Here is a 23,813-nt window from a genome sequence, read left to right as displayed (position 1 = left end):
CTCAGTTGATGATGTGGAGCTCTTCATCCTAATGGGGGGGTCAGACAGGCTCCTCATACAAACGTGGCCTTCACTTTACCCCCGGGGGGGTCAGGCAGGCTCCTCACACAAACGTGGCCTTCACTTTACCGCCGTCTCTGTGCCGTTTGTCGTCACTCAGCTCCAGCTGTCTCCTGGCTTTCACCATGGAGGGCAAGTCTGAAGTCTGGTAAACCGCTGACCTCATCCTGCTACCACGGCAACGCAGCTCCGAAGCCACGCCCTCCCACTTCCTGTCCGGCTCCGGACCCCGGGGGGACCCCCGGTGGTCCCTTGAGCCTATGCGGCTCTGCCTGCTGTCCTCCGTGGCTCCAATCCTGTCCACATCCAAGGCTCGTTTCAGGGTCGAGCGGTTTGCGCGGGACGAAGGCGACTTGGATTTGCGACGCGAGCGAAGAGGAGGGAGATGAGGCTGTGGAGGAGGAGGAGGAAGAGGAGAGCGAGAGGGGGGGACGGGGATGGAATATCTGGCTCCTCTTTCCCTCCCTCTCCATCTGTCTTTACCTGAGGAAGAGGAGGCTGCTTTAAGAGACGCACAGAGACAGGAGAGACGGGACCGACTCACCCCCACTGCAAAGAAACATCTGCATGCAGGAACCACTCAAAACATCTGCACGCAGGAACCACTCAAAACATCTGCATGCAGGAACCACAGAAAACATCTGCATGCAGGAACCACTCGGAAAACATGAAATAATATAACGTCAAAATATGAAATAAAAGCAAAATATGAAGCATTTCTTGATAAAAGTCGATGATTTGTCAGGAATTAAAGACCAAAAATAAGAAGATAGGTGAACTAAAGCCAATCTGTATGTTTGTACGTGTCTTCATATAAACTACTGCCATCTACTGGCTCTCTGCAGCAAGAGAGACATCCTCGCTCTTTCTCTGGGGATAATCGATTGAACTTGTTCGTTCTGTAACTTGTATTCATTATCCGTCGCCATGACACCGTGACGTCAGCGTTTGAACATTTTAGCGGTCTGGTGGAAAGGCCGCCACGAGTTCCCGTCAGGCTGCATCTATGACGTCAGAGTCGACAAGTGTTTCTGTGACAGAACATCTTTCGACTTTGTAAACCGATATGGAAACGCAAAGAAAGTTTACAGCAAATATTTAAAGTACAATTAATTACCTTAAAACTTTAAGGGGGGAAAACCTGTCAGTTCCGTCCCTCACCAGCAGATGGAGCCATTTGGAACCAGAGGTCCTGGCCAGCGTCTAAGAGGCCGAGGCTGCATTCACATGCAGCTTCGTGGTGCATTTTTCCCACGCATTTACAGCAACAATGAGAAACCTGACTGGGCTCTGCAGCACGACTCCCACCCAGAGGATGCTTTCCACACGCGGGGATCTCAACAGCGCGTGTGGAACACCGACTGTCCTGAAGGACCCACCGGACACTGAAATAATCCCACAGACCGGCACTTCACAGCCGGGCAGGAAGCGCTTTGTGTTTCGGTGTGCACGAGAGAGAGGCAAGAAACAGGAACAATGGCAGGCCTGTCTATGTCCATACGACTATGCTTAGTTTAATTATAGTCATCAGAGAAATGCACAGAAAATAACACTCAAGTCTTCTGATGAAGCCCTACTGTGTGTGTGTGTGTGTGCGTGTGTGTGTGTGTGAACCTAGTTTTTTGTAGGCTACCGAACTGCCAATGACAAAGAACGCCTAACAAGGCATTGAGCCGGGGAGAAACCATGCATAGCTAATAGCTCAGAACCCCCACAAGCCTTTGAACCCCCAAAACAAAAGCCCCAAAGGCCCTGTCCGACAAACACACACACATCCACACAACCAGGAGAGGCAACAGAGAGAGAGAGGAGGAGATGAATATCAAGTAAGAAGCTGCAGACATGGAGGCAGAGTCGGTCAGAGGTCACAAACAGCAGCGATGATACATTTGGGAATCTTTTTCTCATTTATGGGGTAATGTAAAGTAACCGGAGTACTCAAATACAGATTCCAGCTGTAATCCGGTCTGTATTGGAAAAGAGAGCAAAAGAAAAAAGAGAGAGAAAGGAGTTCCACCTTTAAACCATTTATTTGATCTATTTACAGCGTAACAACAGGAGAGCCGGATTCTACAGCAAAAAGGGGGTTTCCTAAGTTGACTATATACAAATGAGTACTTGTAACTAAGAGACGGTGAAAATTAAGTGCAGGATTAACATTAAAGTCTTTAAAAAGTGAAACTGAGACCGAAGACATGAGGAACGACGCGGTGGGAAGAATGAAAACAGAGCTTCTGTATTCTTAATTCCAGAGTGGCTCGATGCAGACTGGAAACACTTTTGTTTTTAAAAGTGTTTCCTAATTGCTTTGTGAACTTGTCACAGATCGAGAAAGGAACAAATGCAGGGAGAACGGAGAGCGTTAAAATGTGTAGCGTCTGGTTTTTAACTGGCTAAAGTGCATCGTTAGATTCTGTACAAGGGGCTGGGGGTGGGTACGGGGGGGGTGTGGGGGGGTGTGGGGGGGGTTGGCACTGATCGTCACCGATTCATCCCCGTTCTAAAGTTCACGTCTTCTTAAAGAAATCCACAGCAAACCCACACAGATGCACAAACAGGGGAGACTCTGATCCCGATGCATCCAGCGCTCCTCTTCCTATGTGCCTGAGCTGCTTCCTATTCGTCTCGTCTCTGATGTGCGCTGTACACGTGCGCTGCAGACGCCGCTAAGCGAACGCAGACACCTGCTTTACGCTAAGCTCGGTCGCCGCTTCAGCCGTGAACGCCGAAGGGTTAATTCTCCGTGACACGAGTTATGGAATCAAACGTGGAGATCTGGATGCATCCGGGACCGTTCAAGCCACAACCCAAGGGGATTCAACCTGGCTTCAGGGGGGGGGGGGGGCGCCGGTCCCGCTCGCAGCCAGGTGAAGGAAGAGCTTCAACAGTTCACACGGGGGAAGTACCTGAGCTCGGCCGACCGTCCCGCTCCGGCTGTTGGGGTCGGGAGTGGCGTTTGCACTGAAGGGCTGAGGGGGTGACGTAGCTGAGACTGGGGCTGTTAATGTCCCCCTCCCCCACGAGAGTCAGATCTGACAGGGTGTCCTCCTCCAGCATCTGGACGGATATCCCCCTGCCAGAGTCCTGGAGGAGACAATGCTGGGATCCCTGGGAAGGCTGGATGGGAGAGACGGAGCCAGGAAACAGAGGAGGAGGCCTGGCTTTCCTGGCCCCTCCCCCGTTAGCGCCCAGCGCAGAGTCCAAGCTCTGGGACTGATGGCCTGCGTTGAGACCTCTGTCTTTGCTGTTGGCCTTATTGCCACGGCGACCAGTGCTGGGGAAGCTGCCATTGTTGGGGTAATGAGAACATGGGGTGGAGCACCCGGGCCCGTGGTCGTAGGGAAGAGGCAGGGCTTGGGCGGTCGTCAGCGGCGACAGGCGCAGGAAGTCCGGAAGCTGCAGGTCGCTTTTGTTTAGCAGGCCTCGCTGGTCGTCTGCTCGGTTGCTCTGAGCTTTGGATATGAGGTCAAAGAATTCTGGACACACACACACACACACTCTCAAATGGATATTGACCCACAATGACAGCTTAAAACAGACACATATTCACTTTGATTGAGGAAACATGCGACAGAGGGTTCATTAATGTTAGACAAGCGAGCAGGCCGACTGGCTACACATGGCTAGCTAGCATTGAAAGCATTTGCTGCTGCAGGCAGGACGGTTAGTGTCGTCATAGCAACGAGGCTACAGAGAGACAGAGAGACGTTCAGTCGTTACCTTCAGCTTCGTCTATATTAATCTTTTTCTGTGTTCTTTTCTCCGGCGCCTTTGGGACAGAGACCGAGTGGTTGGGTACGGGCCGGGGGCTGGCGTCAGGGACGGACCCAGCCTTGCCGTTTCCCCCATGGGGGTGGACTGAAACGGGTTTCCTCAATGGCCTGTCCTCTCCCTGGGGGGGGCCACAAGGAGAACGGAGGAGGGCGTTAGAGCCCCGGCGAGTCACGCTGGCCGGTGCTGCTGACGGTCAGCTGGGTCACCGTTTGTAATAATGGGGATGATTTAACGGGATGGGGGGGGGCACAGAATGCAACTGGACGATAAGATGATAAATATGACAATAGTGATTTTTGACATGTCGTGTTTAACCTGTAGGACGCAGCGACGCAGAACGCTCCACAGACCCATTTACTGTCTGATCCTACGATGGTTCTGTTCAGACTGACGGACCCACTAGAACTTCTTCTCATACGACGGTACTCGTCCTTGTTTTCCTACTTTTGAAGCAGCTGCACACAAACCGGCACCTCTTCTGGTGCTGACGTTCCTTGCGGTCGCCATCTTGAATGTTTTGATGAACTTCCTATAACAGCCTCAAAGACGTTTACTCTGAACGCTGGGTCAGAACATTCGGTCCATACGAGACCGTTTGTTGATTATGGCTGAATTAAATTAGCAATAATCCAACAATGCCGATGGTATGATAGAAAACCCGGTCGGGCCGCTACTGCCCGGACGGCCCGCTACTGCCCGGTCGGGTCGCTACTGCCCGCCCACTGGGTTTGATATGGAAGAAACAGAACCAGCAACACAGAGAGAGCAGTCGAGGCATTCGGTCGGCGCCACACAAACTGCCAGAGACACACAGCATCTGGACACTTTACAAACACGTGAGAGAGACACTTAGTAGCGTGACATCATCAACCAGGAAGTGGAGACATTCGGTGGGTTATGGAACATTCCAGAGCAAAAGGAAAGTAAGAATGAAATCGTCTTACTGTCGACGGATTCCTGCTGGTCGAGGGAACCGCCGGCTTCTGTTTGTCTGCGGGATGAAGGAACGGGAGAGCAGCGATGATGACGATGATGCTAGCAGCGGTTCCTCAGTCAGAGGCTTCGTGCCCGTTACCTTTCCCAGGCGCGTGTTCGGCTGCGTCGAGCACCACCCGCAGTCCATCCAGGTTGGATATCGGAAGGCCGAGGTCCAACGGCTCCAGCTCCCCACTCTGCATCCCGCACAAACACACACACGATACAAGTCTGGCGTCATTCCACACGCTGCCTGTCTGCATATTTCTACCTACAGGAAGCCAGAATGAAAAGGGGGCGGGACTTACAATGCGTGCCACCAACTCAGAGAGGTGCAGGCCATATTTGGCCACCACAGGCCTGAGGACCTCCGTCACCGGCTTGGTGGGCTTCGCTTTTAGCCCAACCGAACGGTTAATAGGAACTAAGTCCAGTCTGGGAAGGGAATAACCCCCCCCCCCCCAAAAAAAAAGGATTTAGAACAATGTCCGAGCAGCGTGAGAGAAATCATGACATTTACTGCATATTACCGGAACAGAGTGCGCTTTTCTAGTCGGAGGTCCCGGGAGCAGAGCGTCATGCAGTCTTGGTCTAAAACGAGTGGCTGAGAGAGAGAGAGAGAGAGAATCATCCTTCAGTTGCCGAACATGTGACGTTCAATAAAACCGCATGAGTCCCCGCTTTATTTGGGAAGACAGCCCCCGTCTTGTACCTTCTCTCCTCCGATGAGGAAGAGGTCGATGGCCGCCAGGTTGATGCAGAGCTTCTCGCAGAGGCCCAGCAGCAGCTCCCTGATGGAGACTCCGGACCTCAGCGGCACCGAGCAGCACGAGCCGTCCGGCAAGCTGATGTTACACTGCCTCAAGGGGGCGCCGCTTCCTCCACGCTCTGATGACACGGACACTGGAGCTCGGGAAACATCACCCTGAAGGAAGGAAACAGAGACGGACACAAGTGTGTGTGTGGGTGAGGGGTGTGGGTGAGGGGGGGGCAGATAGAGAGCATAGGTTTTTAAAAATAAGGGCGACAAGGAGGAAGAGGAGAGGAAAACACAGGCAGAGTTACTTCAAAGGCAGGAAGAGCTTGGAGATAAAGCTGCTCCATCCTGGGTAAAATGAGTAAACCGTCTGAACTACTTATCAGTGGCCGACCTCGTTCTTCCCTGACCCCGACGTTCCCAGCTCCAGACTGGCCCCTGAAGACAGCGAACCCTGAGATTCACGGCGGCCATTGCTGCCGGAGAAATCTGCAGAAGGAAACGCGCCAAAAGGATAAACGAAGGAAAAGATCCAACTCCGGAAAGTTTCTCAAGAAAACCACAAACGCTCAAAAACTACTGACTGTAGTTGAAGTCGGTTAGCTCCCGTTTCTTTGGCCCTTTCCCGAAGCTCCTGTTGCGGGACCAGGAGAAGAACGTGCCTTTCCTCCGGTCTCCCAAATCATCCCGACTGTCCTCGTTTAAAGATCGGCCTGACTTGCTTTTTTTGTCCTCCTAGAAAACAAAGAAAGAGAAAGAAATGCTGCCAAGGATCCTATTAAATCTGAAAATGTGATTTTCAACGCCATCTTGGATTGAAATTAGGAGCAAAACTGATACATCTTCTCTCCTTATCTGGGTTGGGGTGGCGGGGGTCTCAGCAGAGGGGCCCCAGTCAGTTTCAATGTTAGTATTTGACTTCCAAAATCGATTCCCCAATGTTCGCGCGAGAGAAACCGGCCGTGGAACGCTACCTTCTTGGGAGTGGAAAGGTTGGAGCGGTCGGAGCCGGTGGTGCTGTGCTTGGAGTTGGGGCTGCTGGGGACGTGGTAGGGGTCGGGCAGGGGCCTCCCCTCCACCTCGGCCAGCATGCACTCCTGGTAGAGCAGAGACTTGAGGAACCGCGTGTAGCTGTCGAACTTCATCAGATTGAAGATCTAAAGGCGTGAACAGGAAGGAGAAGCGCGATCACGAATGTTGAAACCACACGTGAGGAAGAGGAAAAAAGTCCGACAGCCCGTCCTCGTGTTCGGCGCTGAAAATATTCAGATTTTATTGGAGTCCTGAATTCTAACAGCGTAAGGTTATAAAAATCAAATGCGTCAGTCCCCAGTGTGCGTGTGTGTGTGTGTGCGTGTGTGCGTGTGCGTGTGCGCGTGCTACCTGCAGCTGCTGCTCCTTGAACATGTCGGGCCGGGGTGCGTTCAGTATGTCGTCGGCGAGCTGAGCTTGACTGTCGATGTTGACCGGCGTCGTGGCTTTACTGGACAGGAAGCTGTTGTAGATCTCCCTGGCGCGCTGGGAGAGCTGGAGGGGGTGGGGGGGGCAGGAAGAGGAGCAACAGCCGGATGGATGGTGGAGAATGAGGAAGGCCGAGCTGCGAGTGCGATCAGACGTCGGCTACCTGCTTCTTGTCGTTCTCCGGGACGTGGCTGAAGAACTCGCAGGCCTGCCAGAACAGGATGTTCTCCTCACTGAACTCCTTCTTCAGGAACTCCTGCAGCGCGGCGATAAAATGCAAGCCATGGTGAAAGAGGCTGGACTGAAGCGGCCCGTTACCTGCGAGGTGCGCGTGTCCCGTAGCGGTACCGAGAAGTAGCGGACCCCCACCGGGTCCTGCAGCAGCCTCTCGAAGCAGACGGCCCAGCTGGCCACCCTCCTCTCGGTGTGGCGCCGGTGGCTCTGAACGCTGGGCAGGCTGGCATTGCTGTTCAGACTGTTGTCGCTGCTGCAGCCCTGCAGCTCCACGCTGTGAAGTTCTGTTCACACACACACACACACACAGAAACACACATAGTTGTGAAGAGGATAAAGTTCTGGAGGGATGCCGCCCACACCTGAAGATACCATCCGTAAGCCATGGCTGGGAATTCGAGGCAAAGGTGAACACGTCCATGATCAGGATCACATGATCAGGATCAGGATCAGGATCAGGATCAGGATCCCCCCCCCCCCCCTCTTCAGGCATCACGTCACGACAGTAACATCTGCACACAGACACCATCTGTGGTGTCGGCCCGTCGGCTACATCCTCACCTGGGTGGAGCTGATAGGAGCCCGTGTGGTGCCAACGGGGCATGTAGCGCATCCTGAGGGGCAACCAGGCCCCCCCATCCATAGTCACCCTATCAGTGCCCCCCAAAGCCAGGGGCGCAAAAACACCCTCCCAGCCGACGACATCACAAGAAGGATGTTTGAGCAAGAGGGGGGGGGGGGGGGGCGAGAGAAAGAGGGAGGCGACCAGAGAGACGACAGGAGACTCCGGTCACCAGACACACACACACACACGTCTGTTAGCTCCCCGGAAGGTAAGTGATACAAGCGCACACAGGCCTCGATGGTGAATAATTCAGAGTGGCGGGGGGGGGAGTCGGGGTTAGAAAGCGCATACATGTCGCACACAGACACGCAAACATGCACACGCAAGCTGCAGTATTGATGAGCAGCTTATTAAAGGAACAACCGAGTGTAATACGGCCTCAGACACACACACACACGCACACACGCACACGCACACACACACACACACACACACACACACACACACACACACACACACACAGCGAGAGAAAGAATATTGTATTTCCTGTCACATCACAGTCAATAAAATGGCCTTAAATACTCCGCAGGCTTTGCAGGGGCATTTTAATCTCTAGATTCAAGTCTTTTACTTCAGGGGGCAACAAAACGGGTCTAAATTCTTACCGCAAGACGAAGAATGGTGCCAAGGACCCGTTTCAAAATAAGGCAAATCTATACATTTATTCATGCATCAATCGTCCAATTGGCAGCTCCGCCCATGGGGTGGGGGGCCTCGCTGATGGGGGGGCATTGCATTTGTAACATGTCTCGTCCTCTTGTGTTGCAACACTGAGCAACACTGAGCAGGTTTGTCTCAGCGCCTTGGCCAGTAGGCGTGAACGAGGTCCTGAAATGACCTCTGATGACCTTTCCTCAGCTGGGATCGGCTTAAGAATGCTCGCTGTCCCTTTTAATAGCTGACGTTTACCGGACTATCTTTAGATCCCGGCCCTTCGGCAGCAGATTAGGAGGCGGAGCTTGGCCCGATGTTGAGCAGGTCAAACCGGAGTTTGTGTGTGTGATGAAAGCAGCAAACGAAGGTGGACTCACCTCCATCGGAGACTGCAGCAGCCTGTAGAGAAGCACAGAGAGACATGGATTAGGATGTTCCCTCACCACAGGCAGGACACGCGCAGCTCGCCGACCACATCCAGAGGACACCGCCTGCACACGCAGCCACGTGGAGACATGAACACACACGGAGTGTGTGTCTCAAAGACGCTTCACCAGCATCACACGCGCATCGTCCCAGTCAGGCTGGCACCCGCACTCGTTGTCTGCTGCGTGGGTGGAATCGTGTGTGAACTGGCTGTGCTTGTTCTGCAGGAAAGTGTCCTGGGAGGGAGGGCGTGTGTGTGTGTGTGTGTGTGTGTGTGTGTGTGTGTCGGTTGTTTTGTGTGTGGTCGTGAGATGTGACGGTTACGTGCTCGCACACAACACGATCACCAGTTATAGAGTTAAAAGAGGCGACGCGTCGAATCTGCATCCAAACTGACCGTCGTAGACAAAAAACACGCCGCTAAAAGACAAACTGATCAGAAACACACACACACACACACACACACTGTGTGGGGATGAGATCAGTCAACGCAGACATCAGTAACAAAGCTAACGCAGCTGAAACGCTCAGTGACTCAGGAGGAGCAGAGAAGAGGAGGTGAAGACAAGGCTGCCATCAGCAACGCGTTCCAGGTTTAGATGAAGGCTCTTTCTGCACGCGGAACACTTCATCATCACAAACTCGCAACAGGAAGTCACGTTTTCTGATCTATTTACACCCAGAGAAGGATTAGCACAGGTTTTTGTTTTTGTGAATTGGGAGGAGTCCCATGATCGGACCGACCCGGGTTACTGTCTGCAGCAACGATGATGCGTACGATGACCCGCTTCCTCCAGGAAAACAGAACTTTCTGGTCATGTGATCTCTAAATTCAGCTCTCACCAGAATGTCAGCCTCATGGTTGAGGTGGAGCGACGGTTGCTGTGACAACAGGGTTTGGGTTCAACGCAATAAAACCAGAGATGAACCTGCCACTAAAATAAAATAGACGCTTCCAGCATCTCCACGTCACAGATTGGATTATCGTAACTCCCAAAAACGTCTCCATTTAATGGGGGGACCGCTGCCAGGCTCCTGACAAGCCCGAAGAAATAACACCTCATTACACCCATTTTAAAGTCCTTACTCTGCCGCCAAGTCGCTCACAGAGTCCATTCTAAAATCTTATCACTGTCCCTATCACCCCCCCCCCCCCCCCCCCCCCCCCGTGGCTCCGGGACAGAAGAGACTGCTGCTTCTCTCCAAACATATATTTCTGGAATAATCTCTAATCTCACGCTTGTGCGCCGTGCAGCGTGTACTGGGTTGGTTGGCCCGCATTCTGCCCTAATCCCCGGGATTATGTTTTCCAGACTCTCCCTGGAAGAGTCGATGTCGGCACCGGAGCGTGATGGGAGATTCCATGTGACTTTCTAGCCGCTGATTGTGATCAAAGTGCTGCAGAGGACACGAGGAAATAAGAGGGCGCCGCCGCACCAGTGGAAAGTGGTGACCCAATCCTGGTGTCAGTGGTGTGTGTCCTGCCTGGGGGGGGGGGGGGCTCTCATGCATGTGGTCCACGCCAGTCAGACATGCCTTTCTTTAGGCTCATTCTTTTGTGTGTGTTGGAGTTTTGGCCCCCCCCCCAATCCGCTCTGGTGTGATCACTTCCAGACATACTTTGTGGTGGAGTGGTTAGAATCCTCCATACTCTTCCTCCCTGTGCCCCCCCCTCCCTCTTACCCTTCTCTTCTCCTCCTATGGTATCTTCATCCCCTCCCTCCTTCACCCCCTCCTCAGTCATTCCAGTGGCGTTCCCCCTGTTCTCCTGGCAGATCCTGGTCATTCCTGACAGCCCACAAGGAATGGCTGGGGTTTTCCATACTTTCCCTCCCCAAGTAAATAAATAAAAAGCATGCAACTGGAAAATGATATTAAAGCTGTTCCTCAAACATGCCAAGGGTTTCGTTTTAACAGTCAAATATTAAGTTAAGCCAACTTTTCTATGGCATTTTATTTTAAAACAAACAAAAAACACCGGAATGAGAGACAAAGCCGCCGGGGATCAATAACCAATAGCAGCTGTCACAGATGTTCTCTGCTTCTTTACCGTTTATTTGTCTAAAACAGCCTGTCGGATTTGGCGTCATCATTTCATGTGGCTAATGTGGTTAGCGTCTGTTCTCGTCTGGACCACTGATGGACCGGAGACGCCGTAAAACTGAAAACAAAGAGAAGTCCATAACGGCCATGTTATGACAGCGATCCCGCCGCTATTGATTTTGTTTAGTTAATTTGAACTTGAGGGGAGGATTTTTATATAAGCCCATTCGGCTTTCAGCAGCAGACTACAGTTGAAGTGTAACTGCTGTAAACCAATTCTACCTACAAATAAAGTAACCTTACCTTCTTTTCCTCTCCTGCACTATTATTTGCCTTTGTAATGTTTTGTTTATGTTTATTATTGTGCATATGAATAAAATGAAATGAAATGAAATGTACTGAAAGACGGTCGGTTTAATTTCAGACAAACCAAGAAATATTTCAGTTCGACTGAAACAAAACTTGAGCAAACCATTAGCATGGTGAACGGAAGACAGACATCAGAGGAGGAGGACGAAGACGATTCCACACTCAGGTTTAGGATTAGAATAGAGGACGAGAATTTAGGAATGGCCAGAAATGGCCACGTCATGCTTTAATCAAAAAGGGATGCGATGATGTCATCGAGTCAAAAACACAACATGTAGCGCAGTAATAGCTAGCTAGCCGTGGAAGTATCGAAATGAGTCAAAGCACAATTTAATGAAAGAAATTACAACTCAGGACAAGATAGTGGTCAAAAAATAATCTTCAAAATATATCAGCCAATCAGATTCACTGTTCTGATGCAGACTGTAGAAAGATCACAAGACACATTTTTCAATGCTAGAGGCAGCTTCAGATTCTCTACGAGCTGGTGTTGAGGATGCTGTCGGTGGGAGCAGGGCGCGGCATGTCATCAGTGATGTCATTAGTGATGTCATCAGTGATGTCTTAATCCTATGTGCACTTTAAAAACGGCATTTTGACATGTTTGTTAACCCACTGCTTACAGCTGAAAATGAAATGCTGCAGCCTCACACCTGTCTTGTTCATGTTAGGTGTATGTGTGTGTGTGTGTGTGCGTGTGTGCGCCCTCTTAACTCTGACTTCTGGGAAAATGGGGTGGCTTAAGTCATCTGTTATGAAGCCGTGGCAGAACACCAGGGTACCCTTTATATCATGTCATCTTAAGACTTTATAAGTGATCAAAGTTTCCTTAAACAAGCTCCAGTTTCCGGAATGTTCCCTGCGTGTGTGTGTGTGTGTGTTCAGGTGGGCGAGGTTTCATGGAAAAACGCACCGTTTCATTGGATGAGACAGAACAGCCGGTAACAAATCAAAAACTGTCAGCGTTAACGTCTGCACTCACAAAGACAAGACTGTTTACACCAGCGGAGCCGTGTTCCTGGCTGCATTACTAAAGACGTAACTGCCACTGCGTGTGTGTGCGTGTGTGCGTGTAGGTGTGTGTGTGTGTGTGTGTAACACTGAAGGCAGTCTACTCCTGTGTCATAAGACAGGCCACGCCTGGAAGAGAACACACATGCTGTCCTGAGAAGGTGTCACAACACAAATTTCCGGACTGCGCACACACACACACACACACACACACATACACACACACACACACATCCAGCTGAGCTCCTGCTCCAACATTCTTAAAGTGTGTGTGCCGGCCGGCGTGTTTACTTTTGAATATGAGTTTAATAGAAGCTGCCATTGAGCAGACTGGAGGGCTGGCACGAAAACCATTTAGCTTTAGCATAGCTTAACTCTGAGAGGACGGGGGGGGGGGGCACACAAATGAGGCCGGGAGCCTGCAAGCAAGGGTGGCGGTGCAGCCGAGAAAGACTCGCACAAACCCAACGAAAAAGACAACAACCGATTCAATCGAGGATCCGCAAGAAACATCTATAAACATATTTAAAAACTCCACTTCAGCAGCCGCACAGCTTTGTTATCCAGTGATCCATGTGTGTGTGTGTGTGTGTGTGTGGGTGTGTGTGTGCGCATGTGTGTGTGTTCTACTCACTGTATTGAAGTTCCAGACTCGCTTGAAGGAGAGCCTCTTCCTCAGGCTCATCCTGCTCTCTGCTCACACAGGAGGAAAACTCCTCTTACTCACTCTACACACCAGAACAGCACGCACACACACACACACACACACACACACACATGAAAACACACGCGCGTGTGCAGACAGCGCACACAAGGCCTGGATGGAGCCATGGCTCAGGTCTCAGGCCGGCCTCAGCTATGCAGACAGTAAATATAAAATCACACCGTTGGCTCTGACGACATCGTGTGGCCCCCCCACTCTCTCCCACTCTCTCTCCCACTCTCTCTCCCACTCTCTTTCCCCCACTCTCTCTCCCACTCTCTCTCCCACTCTCTCCCACTCTCTCCCACTCTGAGAACTTAGCCCACAGTCTGACTGGGAAGTTCCATTCTCTTGCAGACACACACACATTCACGGCTCAGTTTCCATAGTGACACGCCCCCTCTGGCAGCAGTTACAGAAGAAGGGGCGGGGATGAAAGTCAGTCTGCCAATCACACTGCAGCACAGCCTGTAACTCCCCCCCCCCCCCCCCTCTGAAGACTCCTCTCAGCTCAGACTCACACAGGTTTGGGTGCGATCAAACGTAAAAGCCATCGAGTGATGCGTGAAACGATTCAGAATCTCTTCGTGTGTCATCAGCAGCAAGACAAGCGAGGGATTGGAAGAGTTGATTCATGTTGGGAAGCAAATAGAGGCTTCACACGCACACGCACACACACACACACCCTCCAACACGCACACACACATCAGCCTTGAGCTGATAAGATATTCTCTCTGTTTTGTGGTTTAAGTTAAACTTCCATGTCCCATATCATAGCAACAACAGGGATGGCTTCAGCGCACGCACACACACACTAATGCACAGTCAGAGCCCAAACAACCAGCTTCTAATGTTAAAGCTCTTGGAGCTCGTCGTCTTACACACCTCCCTCCGGACCGGAGAGATCAAAGAGTGATGGATCGGAAGCCCGTCCAATAACACGTCGATCAATCAACAGAGGGGAAGAAAGAAGACAACGTTTAGCTTGGCTACGGAGGAGCTCTCCTCTTTAGCCTCGTGTTAAGGTCTAGTCCTGACGTTCTGTTTCTGATTCCATCTCTAAGTGACACGTGGATTCCATCAGGTGATGAAAGTGCTTTGAGCAACGTCTGATCAGATAAAAGACCCGAGACTGATTCTGAACGATCGCGTGTCTGTTTCAAGCTCGGATCCTTTTCTGTGGTAGCAAAAATCAAAAGGAAATATCCCCTTCTGCCACGCACGCGCACACACACACACACCTGTAAGCAGTCACATGCATGTGATGCGCGCACAAACACACACACAATGCTGCCCTCTGCTGTCCGAATAGAGAATGACTGATCATTTAGTTTGAACATTTTGGGTGAATCATGAGTATTGATCAGCGGTCATTGATCCATCGTCTCCAGAGAGCGGATGGTCCTGGTCAGATCAGAACTAGTGTGTGTCGGTGCATCATTCACTCGAGGGGGGGGGGGGGGGTGGAAGCTGTTTAACATCTGAGTGATTAACCATTTAATTTGGTGAAATTGCAGACGGTGAATATTTTTCCTGATAAAAATTATGCAAAGTTGTCCCAAGCAAGGGGACACAAGGGATGAGGACGGACGTCCCACTCTGCTCTAAACCCGGACGTCACAGACAGAAAACACCCAAAGAAGAAGGATTTTGTTTTTTTAATGACTATTGTTTTCTCCCTGAACCTCATGAGTGCTGATTTTCCGTATTTGCTGGTTCAGCAATCACAAACGCTGCAAGATTCTTCCCAAAAAAGGAAGAGGAGACATCCTGACCTGGAGCAGGACGGCTCCTCCAGTTACAAGTGCTTTTCTTTCTCAGTGCTGTGGATGCATTTCCACAGAACACTGTGACTGTGCTAAAGTGGGACACGGCAAGCATGATCTGATTTGATCTGGTTTAACCTGCTGAGAGCAAAGAGAAGCATTTGTGCTGATCTGAAAGAGGAGCAGCAGCTGATTTATTTGACTCCTGAGGTGTTTGGGATACAGGAGCGCCGTTGATCCGGATGCATCACCTGATGAGACTACCCGGTCCCGGCGGATAAAAATGAGGAACACGCACACGCAGAAGATGACGTGTGGGTGAAATGTCACGTTTTAATTATTAAGATGTATTTTGTGGTGTGTGTCAGAGGGCCTGCAGGGGGCTGTTGTGTTTAATAACGTGATAACTTGTATTGCTTTACGCTCAATGTCAAAAAGCTACTTTACTCACACACACACACACACACACACACACACACACACACACACACACACACACACACACCTACTTACCCACACTAAATCACTCTTAAGGATCCAAAAGCCAACTTAGTTTTCATAGTTAAACTAGTCTGAAGGACTAAACTGAACAATCAACAGATCCCCCCCTTTAACTCGGCAGAGACAAATAGACCCTGTTGATTGGTCGGCATATGTCACATGATCAGCCAATCCTGAGCCAGGCCTCGCTGAAAGTTTTGAGATATTTAAATGAGTTATTTGTTCCTGATTATCCTATAAGGGTCGGAGGCTAATCCGGGATATAACCCGGACAGGTCGACGGTTCACACACACACACACACACACAAGCCTGACATTAACTTATTTTACACCCTTCACAACTATTTCTGCGGTGATTATTATAAATTGACAAGAACAGAAAATGGCTGTTTGTACAAAAGTCCAGCTATAAATAAGCTCGGCTGTGAGATGAAGGCTCGTCTGCAGCGGCGGTGCAGGTCTGCAGCAGTCACGACTGCAACGCAGCCGCATGCTTCACGTTCAGGGAGGACACACACACACACACACACACACACTCGCAGCTCGTTCACTCACTTGATCAGCGGCCGTTTCAGAATCCACACTCAAAGTTTGCTCCATGAAGGAAGAGGCGAGTGATCCTCAGTGCTGCGTGTCAGAGACCCCCCCACCACCCAGAACACATCTCCACCCGTGGTTGTGCGTCGGAGACGATCCGGCGACGCTTGACGGCTTTTAAACAACCAGATCGCTTCAGAATGTCGCCGTCGCCAGACTCCTTTCCTCTCTCCTCCTCCTCCTTCTCCTCCTCCTCCTCTATCATCTCTCCCTCAACCTGCCTCCCCGCGCTCCCCCCTCCCCTCTTTCTCTGCTTTTCCTCCCACCCTCCTATAATTTCTATTCCTCCCACACTGCTTGTGGGCTCAGAGACATGCACCAACACAAAAACACACAAAGACGCAGAGGCACGCTGCAGAGGGAGGCCCCTTGTACCCCCCCACACCAAGATGAATGCATTCAGAGCGCTTCTGTGTTATGATTAGAATGCCTCATGTATGTTTGAGGAAGGGGGGGGGGGGGGGGCAGAAGGTGGAGTAAACAGGAAGACGGGGAAATAGATATTTAGAGAGAGCAGGAGATCCTCTGGCTGGCAGCGAGGGCGGTTACGGAGCAGTGATGAAGTTTAAAAAGCATTCCTCCACCGAATGTCCTTCTGACATTCAAAGAGAACAAAACAAAAACCAGCAGGTGTGATGTCATGCATCCCGAGCCCCGCGATAGCCCCGACGGAGTGTCAAACCCAGAGGGGTCACCATCCTGGACTGACCCCTCAGCATTCGTGAGCAGAATGATTTCTCCCATGACTTGAGGAACTATTCGATGATACGTCCGTGCTTCCGTGGCGCATTGGGAATACCAGGATCCTGTGTTTTTGAGGCGTGGTTAGATTTACATTTGAGATAAGTCGGCTGCACGACGGTTTCTCCCACGGCCCGCGACTTGAACAGAGACAACTGCTGCGTTCGTGTTTAATCTAACCGCAGCAACCGTTGATGAAGCCTCACAGGAAGTGCTGGGAGGTAAAAGCTGCAGCGGGTCGTAGTGGAACATGGTCGTTCATTCTCACACAATGTGCTGCTTGTGTTGGGAATCCTTCCCGGCGCTCCTTCCTGCTACTCTGGGAGGAAGCTGGAGCTCAGATCCTCTGATTGGACAAGGCGTGGAGCCTCCTGTCTCCCGCCGTGTCCACAGTTCAATCAATAAAGCTTGTTTCCTGACCGAACACTGTTCTGGGCCTTCTATCAACACAGCATCAGAGGGGAATTTACACTTTGTATTATTTTTGGAATGTTGTAGGCTCCGTTACCGTTACCGTTACCGTAACGTAAAATAGGACACGGCGCCGTACTCATTTGTAAATAGGCTCGCTTTGATCAGCTCAGGACGGAATGCGCTGCACGGACAGAACGGCCTGTAGAAGATGAGATCTTTACAGAATAAAATGTGTTGCGGTGATTTTCTACATCGTGTAAAACATCCGATCCGTCGGGAAGCAACCGCTGGAGGAGCCATCGGCGCCACAGAGCACGCCGGCTGGTGGTCCCTCATCTTCGTCCGCTGCACCGTGCATCGGTGAGAGCTTACATCTCTGCCTCCGACCTCTGACCTCCGGATGACTATTTGTGGTTGTCTGCCTTGTACGAGCGTAACCAACGGCAACCATCCGTACGTTGTTCAGGTTTAAGCCGGAACTTTAAAACATGCTTGCAAACACATGTAGAGTGTAAAGTTGATCTGGCTATGACCAGACAACTGGAACGCACACGCACACGCACACGCACACGCACACGCACACGCACACACACACACACACACACACACACACACACACTGGACAACACAAAGCCCTCTCTGTTTGTGGACATCACTGCCCGAGTAGCGAGACAGAAAGGGAGGAGAGAGCGAGGGATGGAGGAGGAGAAAAGATGAGAGGAATTCCTCCGTTACTGGAAACGAACGGACGCACACATCCGGCGGGCGACTCACAAACACGCCAGCACGGATCAGACATTTGGCGTCACGTCATGCGTTGACGTTTAAACTCTTTAGTTCAATCAAAGCAGCAGCAGGAATGTGCCGTGCACTCCGGAAGCACCGACGCGGCATCTGCTCATCTACTCCCAGGGCGCCTCGGAACGGGCCCGGCGCCGGAAGCGTTTAGCGCCCTTCTGATCGCTATCGTAGGTCCAACTCTTCCGTTATGAGGTCATTTCCTGCTATCGAAGCCTGAGAGGACGCACCGGCTCCCTCGATATGTGAGGACGTCAAACTGAGCGTGACGCCCGGTGGAGGACGTGAACGCCGTGTTTGTGTGTGTGTGTGTGTGTGTGTGTACGTGTGCATGACCCCCACCTCCAGGTCATCCAGAGAGCGGGCCAGGCTGAGGCGTTTGGAGCGTCCGAAGGAGCGTCTGGCCGAGGAGCGCTGGGAGACGAGAGGGAATCCCATGGTGAGACCCCGGAAGCGTCCGCCCTGAGGAGAGAGGAGGAGCAGATGATCAGTTCCCATCTAACCTAGACACCACAGATGGGGTGGGGGGCGGAGCCCTGAGGAGAGAGGAGGGGCAGATGATCAGTTCCCATCTAACCCAGACACCACAGACGGGGTGGGGGGCGGAGCCCTGAGGAGAGAGGAGGGGCAGATGATCAGTTCCCATCTAACCCAGACACCACAGACGGGGTGGGGGGCGGAGCCCTGAGGAGAGAGGAGGAGCAGATGATCAGTTCCCATCTAACCCAGACACCACAGACAGGGGGGGGCGGGGCCCTGAGGAGAGAGGAGGAGCAGATGATCAGTTCCCATCTAACCCAGACACCACAGATGGGGTGGGGGGCGGAGCCCTGAGGAGAGAGGAGGGGCAGATGATCAGTTCCCATCTAACCCAGACACCACAGACGGGGTGGGGGGCGGAGCCCTGAGGAGAGAGGAGGAGCAGATGATCAGTTCCCATCTAACCCAGACACCACAGATGGGGTGGGGGGCGGAGCCCTGAGGAGAGAGGAGGGGCAGATGATCAGTTCCCATCTAACCCAGACACCACAGACGGGGTGGGGGGCGGAGCCCTGAGGAGAGAGGAGGAGCAGATGATCAGTTCCCATCTAACCCAGACACCACAGATGGGGTGGGGGGCGGAGCCCTGAGAAGAGAAGGAGCAGATAATCAGTTCCCATCTAACCCAGACACCACAGACGGGGTGGGGGGCGGAGCCCTGAGGAGAGAGGAGGAGCAGATGATCAGTTCCCATCTAACCCGGCGTTCGGCTGATGAATGAGCGAGTGTGTGCTCCTCATCCAAACGCCGATGAGGAGCAATTCATCAAGATATGACCGGCGGTGTTGCCTGGAGACCGGACCGGTCCTGTGTGTGTGTGCGTGCGTGCGCGTGTGCGTCGCTCAATTACACTTCAACCCTGTTTAAGTGATCTGACTCATCGCTGGATGTTTGGAGAGTTGCTGCAAGAAAAAACACTTAAAACACTAGAAGTAATGAAGTAATAAAACAGCGCCATCGTGTGGCGAATACTGACCCTCATTGACAGCTCGGGTGTCTCTCCCCCCCCCCCCCCCCCATCCAGGGACATGGGTCTAACACATGCAGTCGTAATAAATGTCATATTACAGACGGAGGTTCGTTGATTGTCGCAGCAGAATCAGCATTTTATTTTGCCTAGTCAGGGCAAACAGCCACTCAGAGGACATTATTAAGACGGGCCAGCGTCCCCCTTCCTGTCCCGGCCTCTACCCTGACCTCGGCCTTGTAAACGCTTCCTCTGATTGTCCCCTGGGGTGTCCCGGGACACTTCTTTGTCTGGTTGGGAAACGCCAGCCTCCTTCAGGGGTCAAGGAAACACGAGTCTGTCCACCGGGTTGTGCTATTCAAATGTAGCAACAAGGTTCCCGTTCCCGTTCCCGTCGGATCCTGATCCTGCACGGGCTCTTCAGCGGGAGCGGCTGGTGCCGGAGGAACCCGCTCCGACCCGCCCGTTCTGAGAAGTGACGCTCAGTCTCTTAAAGCCAACAGGAAGGAAGCGACGCCAAGCGGATGTGACGAAGCTAACGTTAGCATCTCGTTTCAATCTTCAACACGTATGAAATGACTACGCCAAGAAAACACGTCGGCGTCGGCCGGCAGAGTCTGACTGCGTCGGACGCAGGTGGGTTTCAGGTGGAGGCAGGTGGGGGCAGGTGGGGGGGTGGTGCATAATACATGACCTGACACTGGAGCAGCATGAATAACTTAGCGCTGCACTAGAACAGAGCCGACCGGGGTGCTGGTGCTGGTGCTGTTGGGTACAGAGCACCGACGCTTGCTCGAGGGTAACCTGGTTCATCCGAAGGTCTGAAGCCGAGAAAACGGCAGCTCCTCGTCTGTCCAGGCCGTCAACCCCCCCACAGGTCAATTCAGAGTCCGGTTGGCTTCTGATTCCACCTCTGAGGACCTGAGTGAGTCAGAATCTTCCCTCGAAGGGTTAAATCCCAGGTCTCATAAATGGCGGGGAGAGAATGTGATGGAGAGGAGCGAAATGGACGCAGACAGATTTATAGCCTCCATAAACGCTATTCCTGGACGGTCCGGTCAGAGGAAGTTTCCACAGCGGGGTGTGTGTGTGCGTGCGTGGGGGGGGGGGGGGGGCTACCTCTCATCTCACAGACAGTTTTAACACGACTCTTCCAAAAAGCCCCCATTCTGGCTGACGACAGACGGACGGACGGATTAACTGGAGTTTACAGAGACGGGATTGGATGAGAATAAAAACGTACCTTTTTCTCCACCTCCTTTGCGTTCCCTCGTTTCTTCTCTCGCTCACCTCTCTCCCTGCCCCCAGCCCCGAACAGCCTCTTAGCCCACTCGTCTTTCTGGGAGGGGGGCTGCGCTGGGGGAGGCAGGTGTTCCCCGGGGGCCAGCGGGGCCCGGTAGCGGTCGGCGGGGATCTTGCTCATGGGCGGGGGGAGGGTGCTGCAGTTGGCTGACGACCATCCGTCGGTGGATTCGGCGTAGGACTCCTGGTCGCTGCTCCGGCCCTGGATGAGGAGGTGCTGCTGACGCCAGTCTCTCAGCACGTGGACCGGCAGCCACCGCTGCTGCTCCACCCCCACCCCTCCTCGGGTTTCTCCTCCGCCCCGCTTCCCTGGTGGGTAGTGGTGTGGGTGGAGCCCCCGAGCCTGCCTCCCCGGGACGTCATGGTGGGCCACGGGGAGAGGGCGGGGAAGGTCAGCCAGGTGTGGGTCGTGACGGTTGTGGCCGTTTCTCAGAATCGCCGGCGGCGGGGGAGGTGGGTGGGGGGCTGCAGCTCCCAGGGTCGGGCTCCAGGCCTGTTGGGAAGAAGGCGGGCTGTCCCAGTGGCGCGGCCCGGAGGTGTGGTTGTGGTTGGGGGGGCCGCCGAGTTCCACCAGCAGCACACGGTTGCTTTTCTCTTCAGGTAAAAAGTTGCCGATGCCGCTGTCGCTGTTGCTGCTCGTGCTGTGGTTCTGCTGGGCGTCGTTGTCTGGATCGTGGAAGGCCCTGGCCCGGACCCCCTCGATGTTGTCCCCCATGTCCCGGTAGAGGACAGAGACAAACTGCAAGAGCGGCTGGGAACTGGACGGGAATTCCAGACACCCTCCTGTGTCTGGGTCCGGAGTGCACTGAAAGCCAAACCTTTGAGCGACACCGAAATGGACCTTAGAGGGAATGAGAACATGAGGATGAGAACATGAGGATGAGAATATGAGAACATGGGCCGTCCTCATGAGAATGAGAACAGTCATATCACTCCGCTGTCCGCGATGCGTCTCTGTGCGTACCTGGTGGTGACAGAGTTCTGGGTCCACGATGAACACGTGACAGGAAGTCCTCAAGCCGGCCTCTTCCTCTGCTCGGCGGCTGAAGTGACCGTCGTCGTGGTCGTCGGTGGCCTGCATGGTGACCAGTCCGAAGAAGCGGCGGTCGTCGGGGCAACAAGCGCTGAAGGCCAGTTTCTCTGCGGGATAGGTGGCCAGAATCTGACCCCGGTCGCTGCACAGACGGACGCTGTCGTGCATGACCTGCTGGGACATCGGAATGAGACGTAAACGTCACCTCCATCATCATGTTACAGTTTCTGAGCCGCACCTTCATCAGAACCAGTGAGTGGATCTTCTGCTCGGCCCGGAGGCGCCTCATGCTGCATCGGATGGCTTGCAGGCTGTCGTTCTCCAGGCTGGTCCCGGCGGAGGCCAGCTCGATGGAGCCCAGGTAGCCAACGATCATGCCCACGTTTAGAATGCCCTCGTTGGCCCCGCCCCCAACATCCAAGTCTTCCCCTTCATCGTTGTGAAGCTGGAGATGACGGAAATCTGAGTCCAGGAAGACCGAGTCATCGTTCAGAACCTGAGCCATCTCCTCTTCGGAGAGCAGGTTGGGATTGCTCTGTGAGCGGGAGGAATTCCGATATGGAGGGAACTCCGGATCAGACGGTGGGCGGGGCTTGGACGCCGAGGCGGGACCAGGCCTGTCCTTGTCAGAGCTGCTGGAGGACGGACTGGAGTTCTCAAAGATCATGTTAAAGATCCCCCCAGACTGAAGCTCCGCCACCACCTTCTCTGCCCGGTTAATGCCCAGCTGCTTAGAATCCAGCTTGGGCCTGCCCCCCGCCCCGCGGGCGCCACCGCCTGACCTGCCGTTATTGTTGTTGTTAACACTGTTGTCATAGAAACCATCCAGTTCATCGTCACTGGAGCAGGAATCCAGGTAAGACGCCGCCACGGCGTTGCTGCCGTGGTGACGGCTTCCGGCGGCTCGCTGGTGGTGATGCCGCCGGTGGCGCTGTCCCTCGGCGATGGCGAGCTTCAGGACGCCCGAGCAGCGTCCAATCAGCTTGACCACATCCTCGTGGGACGCCTTGGAGACGTTGATGTCATTGACGGACAGGATGTAATCCCCTGAACGCAACCCGACGTAGTCTGCAGGGCTCCCCTTGAGGATGCAGCTGAGGACACACGGACTTTGTCCCGACAGCGTGAAGCCGTACCCGGTTCGTCCTCTGGCCACCTCCACGGCCCGGACGCGGAGCTGCTGACTACCGGAGGATGGCGGCGGAGGCCCACTTCCACCACAGGGACGTCTTTGGGACGGTGCGTCCACTTGTCTGAACATTGTGCCAACGAGTTTCCTCTTGTCCATTAATTACCCTCGCCGAAGCGGAGGCAAGAGTATTGCAATTGGGTGCGTTTGTCTGTCTGTTTGTCTGTCCGAGCGCATAAGTCAAAAACTAGTAACCCAATCAACTTGAAAATTTTACACAAGCAAGGTTCTGTCCGTGGCTCGGTCCTCCCCGAGAATGGCGTAGATCCGGATCTGGATCCAGATTCTAGAATTATTTTTACATCTGGAATTGTGCCTGTGCTGTAAACTGCCACTTTAAGAGGGAGGGGCACGAATGGCATGATGGGAAAAAGAGTCCAGAAGATGGCTTGTAGTACATTCCGGAGCAGCAAGCTAGAGCAGGTTTGGGCCCTCTGATCCGGAAGCCCTGTTTACTGTCTCACAAGATCCAATAGTCTATTGGAGGCGGGTCTGCAATCTCTGATTGTCGTTTTCTAGTTGAGTTTGTTTCAGCGAGTCATGCTGCACAGCTGGACAATCTACGGGCAGGGACACGGGACTCCGTCCTGGCGCGGCGTCCCCACACCTAGGCGGTCCTCAGGCAGGGACACGGAACTCGGTCCTGGTGCGGCGTCCCCGCACCTGGTGGGTCCTTGGGCAGGGACACGGGACTCGGTCCTGGCGCGGCGTCCCCACACCTAGGCGGTCCTCAGGCAGGGACACGGAACTCGGTCCTGGTGCGGCGTTCCCGCACCTGGTGGGTCCTTGGGCAGGGACACGGGACTCGGTCCTGGCGCGGCGTCCCCACACCTGGGCGGTCCTCAGGCAGGAACACAGGACTCGGTCCTGGCG

The 23,813-nt window shown here is 53.2% G+C and overlaps 1 protein-coding gene across 1 annotated transcript; it reads right to left on the bottom strand.

The window, feature by feature from the left end:
• Window positions 1-2,071: 2,071 nt before the first annotated feature.
• On the bottom strand, window positions 2,072-23,039 carry rgs12b (regulator of G protein signaling 12b). The gene is made up of 18 exons (XM_068750556.1): window positions 21,990-23,039; window positions 21,683-21,922; window positions 20,660-21,559; window positions 18,252-18,371; window positions 8,918-8,939; window positions 7,376-7,545; window positions 7,191-7,283; window positions 6,950-7,093; window positions 6,541-6,723; window positions 6,151-6,301; window positions 5,961-6,055; window positions 5,522-5,734; window positions 5,340-5,413; window positions 5,118-5,244; window positions 4,910-5,006; window positions 4,779-4,825; window positions 3,781-3,952; window positions 2,072-3,536 (listed from the first exon to the last, which is right to left on the bottom strand). Exons 1-18 carry the CDS (start codon window positions 23,037-23,039, stop codon window positions 2,950-2,952), a joined length of 4,485 nt encoding a protein of 1,494 aa, XP_068606657.1. The 3' UTR covers window positions 2,072-2,949.
• Window positions 23,040-23,813: the final 774 nt, after the last annotated feature.

This window comes from Brachionichthys hirsutus, chromosome 17, assembly GCF_040956055.1.
Source record: "Brachionichthys hirsutus isolate HB-005 chromosome 17, CSIRO-AGI_Bhir_v1, whole genome shotgun sequence".
Lineage (NCBI taxonomy): Eukaryota > Metazoa > Chordata > Actinopteri > Lophiiformes > Brachionichthyidae > Brachionichthys > Brachionichthys hirsutus.
The sequence above is the reverse complement of the archived record's forward strand: the minus strand, read 5'-3'. Positions and strand labels throughout refer to the sequence as shown.